The 11,418-nt window shown below is 39.7% G+C and overlaps 1 protein-coding gene across 1 annotated transcript; it reads left to right on the top strand.

The window, feature by feature from the left end:
* The first annotated feature begins 9,826 nt into the window (after nucleotides 1–9,826).
* On the top strand, nucleotides 9,827–11,177 carry LOC142176979 (uncharacterized). The gene is made up of 3 exons (XM_075245227.1): nucleotides 9,827–10,316; nucleotides 10,443–10,494; nucleotides 11,141–11,177. Exons 1-3 carry the CDS (start codon nucleotides 9,827–9,829, stop codon nucleotides 11,175–11,177), a joined length of 579 nt encoding a protein of 192 aa, XP_075101328.1.
* The last annotated feature ends 241 nt before the right edge of the window (nucleotides 11,178–11,418 follow it).

Here is an 11,418-nt window from a genome sequence, read left to right as displayed (position 1 = left end):
ACCCGGTGTCAGAACCAAAATACAGGCCCGATACCATCTCTTTCTAATCAAAATTTATTTCAAATTTCCTTAAATATTTCCAGTAAACAATTTCCTTTAAAAATTTATTTATCGGGCCCGGGACCTCGGAATTCGATTCTGGGCATACGCCCAAGTCCCATATTTTTCTACGGACCCTCGAGACCGCCAAATTGCGGATCCAGGTCCGTTCACCCAAAATATTGACCGAAGTCAAATTTATTCATTTCACCGTCAAAACTTATCATTTTTCACAAAATTTCATATCTAAGCTTTCCGGCTACGTGCCCGGACTGTACAAAAATCGAGGTGACTCTAAATGAGGTTTTCAAGGCCTCAGAACACGGAAGTTTCATTTTAAAACAAGTGATCACATCCACTTAAGTCGTCCATCTTTGATTTTCCTCTGCCTTTTGTGTTGCTTGGAGGAAGAGGAGGTGGAGGGCCTCTAGAACTGGCATGATATGCTGACAAGGCCAGTATGAGTGAATAAACCTAAGGGGATGAGAATAATCAAAATAAAAAAAACAAAAAGGTAACAAGTCAGTGAGGACTTTGAAACGTTTGCAGTATTTAAACACATATCGCGGAAATGTAAATTCGTATCCTATTTTGGGAAGCTCGTTATGCCCGAGGTAGGCCAAGAAAAAAATAAACTTGGAGAACTTTTAATGCAATAAATGCTTCATATCATAATATAAAAATAAACGAATCCCAAAAAGACACTAAGATAGTAATAAAATAAGTCACTACTTGGCACTCGGCCTTATTACATTTTAGGAAAAAACAAGTAAATCTAGCCTATTTGGTCCCAGAAGGACCTTTCCCATATTCTATCTTCCAGACTCCATCATATATATCCCCCAGCTCGCGCAGTCCCAGCAGTAAGTAGGCTTCAGTCAGATGTCCTCCTTCAGCTCTTTCAGCGTTCTGGTAATTTTCAATCCTCTTTATGACTTTGCCTTCCAGCTCCACTATTCCTCACTCCATATATTCTAGTTTCCTATTGGAAGTGATTGCCATCTCTTTCCACTCCCCGATCAACCTCACATTCCTCTCATTTATTTCCCGATGCTCATTCTCAGAGTCGCGGACCCTCTTGTGCAGCATGTTGTATTTGAATTAAGCTTCAGCTTCCTCATCTATGATTCTGTTCCCTTGACCTGTCCATGGTGTCACCATTCCTTTCAGGTTGTCCTCCAACCATGGCAAGTAGAGAGTCTCGCACCCTACATGATACCTATCTGGCTCAACGATGCTTTTCTCCACAATGATATTGCAGTGCCACATGTGCTGAGCCTGGCACTTGTAAGGGACGTCGTCATCCTGGAAATCTGCCCTGAAATGACTCATCTTGACAACCCTTGGTACAACCTGTTTTCTGCCTGCTTGCCTCATAACCCGCATAGGAACATATGGTATATCCCTCTCAACCCGATCAACACCAAGTGCGGAGCATCCCTGGACCTGATAATAAACTCGTCTGTTGGGATATTCAAACATCCACTGCACCTGTTCCTCGGTCAGATTGTCGAAGAACTCTACCCATTCTCTGGCGCTTTCTGGCTGAGCGAATCTGTCTAGAATGTAAGTCATCTGCTTAGGATGATGGAAGGCAATATGGTCGTTCCAAGCCCTTCGAAAAATTCTTGACGATAGCGACCCTTTTGGAAATGCTCCAGTAACCATAACTGCAGCAACAAATTACAACCCTCGAAATGCTTGACCCCTCTTTGACAGCGCTCCAAAGCCTTGTAGATGTTGGCTACGATCATGGGGACCTTAGTATACGTCTGTCCATTAATCCCTTCTATCAAAGTCTTGGCGACCATGTCCAACCTAGTGTGGATTCTTCCCTTTTTCATTGGGAACACTATTATGCCTAGAAAGCACACAATGAATACAAATACTCCGTAGTGGATGTGACCTAGAGAAGTGGGAGAGATCTCATCATGGTAGGTGTAGAAAGACTTGCTATGGCCATACCTTTCGTACAAATATTTGAAAGGTATGTAGGATTCCTTTAAGCACACTAGGTTGACATTTTTCTTCTGCCCCATCATCTTCAAAAATCCCCTGCTCGTACGGTTTTCTGGTACCAATAGCCCGGGACTATCCTAGGTCAATCCCGTAAGCCCTTCAATTTCCTCTAGAAGCGGTGTCATTTCTATGTCACCGAAACGAAACACAGCTCTTTAACTATCCCAGAATAAGGTGGCAGTCTCGATCAGTTTGTTGTTTGGCTCAATATCTAGTAAGGAAGGCACGTTACCCAGGTATTTTCTCACATGTTTCTTGTTGCTTGAGGAAAGGTCTTCCCACCAATCTAGCAGCAATGGTGGGATGTTGCTAACCATACAAATCTGGGGACCTCGTGCCTCATTTTCTGCAAAACAAAAGGATTACACCTTACCCCCACCGGACTCGACTATTTATACATTAATGATCAACATATTGGCATTTAGTTCTCCAAATTAATGCACAGAACGTGGTTGTGTCCGTTGGGTTTATGAAAAACCCAATGGACTTTGGATAAGGCTTATCTTAAAGGATCATTATGCTGAAAACATAACTGATCCTGACTAAGTTTGACCATGATGCATGCACAAATAAGCCTTTCCGAATTTAAGGATAGTAAATAGGAAGAGCGTAACCACTCATTAAAGTGTTGCTATAGGATTTGACACGCATGAGTGGAATATGATGCGTAGCATGATTTATGAAGCAATTAATAACATGTAGTCAAGTATTTTCACGTAGGAAAAATAAATATAGCCATTAAATAATTGAAAGACATTTACATGAAAAAGAAAACAAAGAGGCAAGTCAGTTTCAGGGATAAAGAACCATAAATGCTCAAAAATGGACAATTAAATTAAAATAAGGGAGAAGGGTATGGGATAGAGCATACTTGCACCCCTTTTTTCTCCTCCCCAGCAAAGTTCCCATGCTTTCGCACCCCTTTTTTCCCCTCCACGGAGAGAGATGTCCGGGTTCGACATTCATGGGGGGTAATAACTCATTTCCTTTTAGGAATTGAGTATTTGATGAGTCGCCACCTAACGGATTATGGTGCGTTAGGACACCTAGAGTAATTAACTCTTAGGCTAGTTTGCATTACTAGAGATTAGGGTAAGGGCTCAAAATGACCTCGAGGGGAAGGTGTTAGGAACCCCTCTTGGTCCACAACTGTGGGTCCCGACCGAACTTATATTTACAAACTAGTCCATTAACAAATAAAGTCTTGAAACAAAGAATTACAAATAAAGCACGTTGGATAACTCAAATAATAAGATAAAGATTTTGAACAAGTTGTATAAAACAAAGTCTTAAACAAAAAGGAATTTTTGGGAAAGGGGGGAGTCCTAGGTTGGTTAGCCTATAGGATCACCCCACACAATGTCCGGTAAATACTCCTCAATGAGGGGCTACACGTGACATTAACGCGTAGTCATCATATCCCATATATACCCTTCCCATCCCCTTAGTGGTCATTTAAAGCGAGTGTTGGTCAGCGACCTCTATTGCGTGTTGTTACCTGTCCCTTCTTAATGGTCCTGGAGGGATTTAGACAGACCCCTAAGGCTTTAAAGGTGAAAATACTAAGGCAATAGGCAAGAACAATTAGGACTTTAGAACATAAGATAAAAGGGAGCAATTATAGGCTCAGGTTGACCTCCTCAAACAATACACATAAGCAACACGACTCAAACACAAATAAGGGCCTTTTGTTAAACAGTATCCGAAGGAATGATGTCTAAGTGATATACAGAAGGCAGGCAGTTTATTTTATAAACTCAGAAGTAATGAACCTAGTAGTTTCCTACTGATTCTTAAAACCTGTTAAACCAGAACAACATTATGTCACATAAATAGTTTCAGAGTTGCAAGATTTGAAAACGTCCTATAGGCTTGCCTATACGCGACATACTGATGACTATGTTTTATAGTAAAACAAGACAGATTTAAAAACATACTCTTTAATACCTATGGGCATGCTGTCTAATGAATAGATTAAGGCAATTTTTGAAAGAACTCATTTCAAGGAAATATATACCACTAATTCAACTGGTTTAGAAGTGAACTAATCGTTCATTTATTTAAACTGAACTAGTTTAGATGGACAGGCAGAATTTCTGGTGTTGTCCCCTATAGACATGATATCTAGTTATTTAATACTAATTTTAGAAACTTTGCAAGCATGATGACAAATGAAAAACATGTAAACACTTGTTATAATAGAAGCTGCATTGAATTATATCCTATAGGCATGCCATCTACTTGTGAAATTAATTTTAAAACCTATAAACATGATTTCTAATATGGAATCACTTAGGACCTATATGCATGATTTCTAACATGGTAAGGCAAACATAGCAGAAAATGTGAAGTCCTATAGGCATCGTTTCTACCCATATTTCCCCACAAACATGCAACTACCCACCCTTTTCACTAGTTAACCCAGTATTCGTTTACAAGTTATTACATACCATATGAATGAATTACATAAGTAGATAATAAAATAAGAAGTTATTCTATACGGAGCCTACAAATTAGGCCCAGATTTCCCAAAGCCTCCAATGGCCTCAAATGCCTCAATTTCATAGACAATGTCATAGTCTAGTGCATCAAAGTTCCCTAAGGATCTCAAGGATCCTGGGTAGTGCTTACACCTAGACTTGGTAACCAAAATTGAATAAGTGTAGTATGGAAGGGCAACCTAAGTATGCCAGAGTTCAGAGGGTTCTCAAGAGGATCCCAAGGTAGTAAACATAGTGGAGGGCGAAGGACCTAGTGACTTAGGAGTAGAGTGAGAGTGCTTGACACAGTTTGAAGAGTTTTAGTGAGAAAACAATATTAAAAGAGATTTGCAGGAAATAGTTTGTGGAGTAAAAGAGGGAGTCATGTAGTAAAACAACTTTGAAAAGAGAGAGTTACATCATTAGACAACAGTAAATCAAACATGGAGTCCAAAACCACATGAGCAATACTCACAGGACCAAAATAGAAGGAACAAACCTATACACAGGGGTGATGGGGATTGGGGATACATAGAACACATGATTGTAAACGCATAACATGCAAAGGTCTTAGGAATTGGTAGAGACATGCTCAGACATAATTGGTCAGACATAGTAACAGAACCAACCATGTTTAAGAGGGTTTAGTATAGGATCCACACGATTTTAGGTTAACCCCAGAACCATACAAGTTTAGGAGTGTAGACTACTTCACAAGGAGACTCATACCAGAAACCAGATAGAACAAAATCACATGGGGACAGACTACATAGAGGGGGAGTAACATGTTTATACTGATCCTAAGGAAGGGGAGTACATAACATGCTAATCATGCAATCATATTAACTGCAAGTTTCACAGCAAAACCATAAGTAAAAGCAAACTAGAAACAGGGTAAACTGAAGCAATAAAAGAACCATATTATTTTTGGAACTTGAATTGAAATTAGAACATACCAGTAAAGAAGACAGTAAACAAAAGTGAAGGAGCAGAGAGCATAATATTTAGCCTTGGCTTACAACCGGATAGCTCAGAATAATAGCAAGTAGCACAAAAGAGAGAGCAAAAAGTTTAAGTGTATTAGAGAGAGATTTTTCTAAAGTGTTCATGTGTTTTGTGTTAATGAGAGAGTATGTATATATAGTAGTTCGAATATTAGCTGAAATAAGGAAAGAATCATAGCAACATAGTAATTATGGAACTCAGAACCAATTAGAGCAAAATCAGGGCAAGTACTCCCTTAAGTTAAGGGAATCAATTCAAACGGTAAGAGCAAGTAACAGATAAGGAAAGAAAGTAGTGTATGACTAATAAGGAAAGATTTAGATTTAGTAAGTAGAGGGTAAACAATTAGGACTAAGTTCAGAAAATTCTAATTAAGGAAATAGTTAGTAAGAATAAAGTACCACAGCAGGCAAGGTAGGCGAATCAGTTAATTTGAATAGAAGAGGTAGAAATTGAGGGTTTAAAGGAAGGTCTTTCAATCAAACAAGAAAATAGGGGATCCAGAATCAATAAAAGAGGAAGTTACAATTCAGTATTCAGCATATAAAATAGAGTAAGATAAGAATAACCAGACATAGCAAACATGCGGGTTAAACAATATCGATAGAAAGAGTCAAGTCTGAACAGTCAAGATGAACATAAGCATATAGAGGTGATATAAGCTAGGCTAACAACTTAGCAAGAACACATTTGAAGTAATATAGTCACAGAAACTCAAACAAGAAACGAGCAGTCATGCTAATACATAGAACCAAACGAAGAAATCTAGAAATTAGGGCTTTCAACATAGGCGAGTTGAAAAGGTAGTAAAATCATAGAATCAGTCGAAAGATGTAAGAGATGGGAGTTTAAACATAAAGAATCAGTTTAAACGAAGTTTTAAAAGGAGTTTCGAAACCCTAATTTTAGAAGAAGACAAAAACACTTGAAATCACATGATTATTGTAAAAGAGTTCCAAGAATAGTGTTAAACATCAAAGAAACAAACTCAAATTGTTTTAAAATTGTACAGATCTAGGAGATGTAGACAGAAATTAGGGTTTCAGAAGAAACCCAAATGGAGATGAAAGAACATGTCTAGAATCCTAAAGATCGTAACAAATACAGCGTGATTTTGCTCGAAATCACACCAGAGTACATAAGAACAGGCAAGTGACGAACCCTAGGTGCAAGTCGGCGTGGACCTGGGCCCTTGAAGACCTTAAAGATGGCAAAAATAGCATTAGAGGAGCCATTGGGTGCTTAGGAGTTGATGGGAGATCGTCGGAGAAGACCGGAGAAGGGAGGTCGGCGGCTAAAGGGGCTAGGGTTTGGTTGGGTTGCTGAGAGAGGAGGGGGGATGAGAGAATACAGAGGCGGCAGATTTGGAGAATGACTTAGGGTTAGGGGTCGTTTGGGATAAAAAAGGAAGGGGCTAATACGGGTTGTTGATCTCTTAGATCAACGACCATGATTCAATTGATTCTGGGTCGGGTAGGTAGGTTTAGGGTTTGGGTCGGGTAGTTTAATACGAAATTGGGCTGGGGCTGGGTTTAAATTTGGCTAAAATTGAAATGCAAATATGGCTATATTTTAAATAGCAATTTTCCCCTATATAATTTATAATAAATAATGAATAATTTTTGGAAAACAATTTTGTGTACTAAAATAATTTAAAATAGATATTTAACATTTTAAAAATATAGAAGATCAATTTTATGCATATAAATGTAATTATACATTAATAAGGCTAATATTGTAATTATATGCAATTTAGCTTTAGAAATGCAAAATACAATTATAAAATGTACTAAAAATATTTTACAATATTTTGGCATAAATATAGAATTTAAATGATTAAATCACCCCACCAATAAGTTGAGGGATAAGTTTTGGAGATTTTATGAGTAAAAGGGGAGGAATAAATCAATTAAATTTTTTTAAAATTATAGGAAAATTATAAAAACCTTGTGCATGCTCATATATGCATATATTTGCTATTTTGAAGGAATTTATTCATATAAAAATATAGAAAAAAATTGGGTATCAACAATACAAAGCCTTATTCGGAAACCATGGGTTCACAACATGAGAGGTTCCTTCGGCCTTACATCAGGCGGTGAAATTCCCACTCCGGAAGGAGTCAAAATTGTCTACACGGAATAGCCGGCTGCAAAGAAAATGTTTGTTTTTCTGGTGCCCGCGACTTTGACATCAAAAAGTAGGGAACCGATCGAAGAAAAAGAAACTAAATAGCAATCAATGAGCTCGGCCTCAATCGGGACGGAAAAATAGAAGTAGAATTGAATGGATGATGAGGATGATTATGGCATCCCGAGATATTTTATAGCACCTGATGACATTGACACCACCAAGTTGACGATCGAGGAGTTAGAGCAGGTTATACTGATCGAGCACCTATCGGATTGAAAGGTATACCCGGGCATGAGACTAACCCCCGAGCTTAGGAAAAAAATTATCGATTTTCTAAAATCTAATGCCGATTGTTTTGCCTAGTCCCATCTAGAGATGATAAGGATACCACTGGAGGTAACAAATTACAAATTGAGCTTGGATCCAAAGTTCCATCCGGTTAAGTAGAAGAGAAGGTTACAATCCGAGAACAAACAGGCATTCATCAAGGATGAGGTATCTAAACTTCTGAAAATAGGCTCCATCTGGGAAGTTAATTACCCGGTTTGGTTAGCTAACATAGTAGTCGTACCTAAAATAGGAAACAAACTTAGGATGTGTGTATATTATAAGGATCTAAATAAAGTGTGTCCGAAGGAAACAAGCTAATGATCGAATGATCGACGCGACGGCCGGACACAAGATACTAAGTTTCTCGATGCTTATTCTGGGTACAACCAAATTTGGATGGACCCAGACGATCAAGAAAAAACTTCTTTCATAACCAAATTTGGCACCTACTGTTAAAACGTAATGCCGTTCAGACTAAAGAACGTCGGTGCCACGTACTAACGCCTAGTTAAATGGATGTTCGAAGAACAAATAGGGAAACCGATGGAAGTTTATATTGACAATATGTTGGTTAAGTCCCTGCGAGCAGAGGACCATTTGAAACATTTGCAGGAAACCTTCGAGATATTGAGGAAGTACAACATGAAGCTAAATCCAGAGAAGTGTGCCTTCGGGGTCAGCTCGGGCAAGTTCCTCAGGTTGGTATCTAACTGGGGAATAGAGAACAACCTGAAAAAAATAAAATCCATTAAAGATATCACCATAGTTGACAACGTTAAGGCAGTACAAAGACTGACCGGGCGGATAGCGCATTGCGCTGGTTTATTTTGAGATCATCGGATAAGAGCCATCGGTTTTTCTCACTATTGAAAAAGAAGAACAATTTCTCTTGGACCCCAGAATGCCAACAAGATTGAGAAGAACTCAAGCGATACCTGTCGAGCCTTCACTTACTGCACACTCCGAAGGCGAACGAGCAACTATACCTCTATTTAGTGGTTTTCGAGGTGGTGGTAAGTGGTGTCCTGGTTGGGGAAGAAGAAGGTACACAATTTTCTATTTATTATGTTATTAGAACTCTAGGTGATGCCGAAACATCGTATCGGAACATAGAAAAATCAGCGCTCAGCTTATTAAGCGCTCCTAGGATATTAAAACCAGACTTTTAGTGCCACCCCATATGTGTTGTGACCTCGTACTCACTAAGGAATGCCATGCATAAGCCCGAGCTCTCGGGCCAGTTGGCCAAATGAGTCGTAGAATAGTGGGTACGATATCGAGTATAAACCTTGGAGCACCATAAAATGTCAGATTTTGGCGGACTTTGTGGCCGACATTAAGTCGACCTTGGTCCCCGAGGTCGAGAAGGAATTGCTACTCACTTCGGAGATTAGCTCGGGGATTTGGACCCTATTCACGAACAGTGTTTTCAACACGAAGGGGTCTGGGATCGATATCGTATTAAAAGCACCTACGAATAACATAATTAGGCAGTCTATTAGAATAGTAAAATTGACTAACAACAAAGCCGATTATGACGCTATGATTGTAGGTATAGAACTAGCTAAGATCTTAGGGGCTGAGTGATCGAGGCCAAATATGACTCCCTCCTTGTCGTAAACCAAGTCAACGGGACGTTCGAAGTAAAATAGGAATGTATGCAGAGGTACTTGGACAAGTTGTAGGTGACCTTACACCAATTCAAGGAATGGACTCTACAATATGTACCTCGGGATCAAAATAACGAGGCCGATGTGTTGGCCAATTTAGGATCATTAGTAGACTCCGATGAATTTGACTCCGTAGAAGTAGTACAATTGATGAACTCGGTGGTAGAAGAAGGTCACGCCGAGGTGAACTCGACAAGCTTGACTTGGGACTGGAGGAACAAATACATAGACTACCTTGAGAAAGGGAAATTGCCATCGGATCTAAATAAGTCAAGAGCCCTACGCGCCAAAGCTGCCAGGTTCAGCTTAGTCAAGGGGAAATTGTTCAAAAGATCCTTTTTTGGGCTACTAGCCAGGTGTGTGGGTCTGGGGGAGACTGACTATGCCATGAGAGAAGTAGACGAGGTCACTTGTGGAAACCATTTGAGAGTAGAATCCCTGGTACGAAAATTGATTAGAGCTGGTTACTACTGGAACGAGATGGAGAAGGATGCAAAAGGCTTCGTACAAAAATGCAACGAGTGCCAAAGAGATGCCCCTATAATTTATCAACTGGGAGAAATGATTCACCCAGTCCTATCACCGTGGCCGTTTATTAAATTGGAGATGGACATCGTTGGTCCACTTCCATGGATGCCTGGTAAAGCCAATTCATACTACTCATGACCGATTATTTCTCCAAGTGGGTGGAAGCTCAGGCGTTCGAGAAGGTTCGGGAGAAAGAGGTCATCAACTTCATCTGGGATCATATAATTTGTCGATCTAGGATGCTGGCTGAGATCGTATGTGACAACGGGAAGTAGTTCGTTGCCAACAAGGTAAGATAGTTTCTCGAAGACCATAAAATTAAAAAGATCTTATCTACACCTTACCACCCTAGTGGGAACGGGAAAGCATAGTCAACAAACAAAACTATACTCCAAAACTTGAAGAAGATATTGACCAATTCAAAGTGAAAGTGGAAAGAAATCTTTCCCAAAATCCTATGCACATATCAAACAACTTCAAAGTCAAGTACTCATGCGACCTCGTTCTTTTTAGTGTATGGCACAGAGGCTCTAATATTGGTCGAGGTGGGGGAACCAAGCCTAAGGATCCAGTATGCTACCGAGACATCAAATGGCGAGGCCTTGTCCACAAGTTTTGACTTATTGGACGAGAGGCGAAAGGCCGCCTTGGTCCAGTTGGCTGCCCAAAAGAAATGGATGGGGAGGTACTACAATCGCCTTATTAAGGAAAGTTACGCTGCACACCAAGAAACCCAAACAACAGAAAACTAGGCCCAAACTGGGAAGGCCCGTATAGAGTCACCAGATAACCGGGAAAGGATCATATAAGCTCTAATCAGGGAACGGTGTACAACTACCAAACAACTAGAATGTGACACACTTAAAATGTTACTATTTCTAAGGTATGAACACAACTTTCTTTGAAATTTGTTATGCTTTGGACTAACTTATACAGGTGCTTGGTCGAGGGTAAATTTGACAATCTGGTCTGAAAGCACGTGTTATACTCTTTTTCCCTTGAAACGATTTTTCTCGGAGTAGGTGTTACAACAATGTTTTTAACAAGGCAACAATAAAACATGCTACCTTAGTTTCGAAGACTGGCCAAAGGCCAGAATTGTTGACCATCCATATTTGTCTGACAGTATTTGAGCCCTCACGAGCTCAGTCTCAAATACTAGAGGGCCATTACGCCGTAAGATAGGACCATTGGAAGGTGTTCTTATTTGATAT

The sequence above is a fragment of the Nicotiana tabacum genome, chromosome 3 (genome assembly GCF_000715075.1).
Source record: "Nicotiana tabacum cultivar K326 chromosome 3, ASM71507v2, whole genome shotgun sequence".
NCBI lineage: Eukaryota > Viridiplantae > Streptophyta > Magnoliopsida > Solanales > Solanaceae > Nicotiana > Nicotiana tabacum.
Note: the sequence above shows the minus strand (reverse complement) of the source record. Positions and strands in the feature narration are given on the sequence as shown.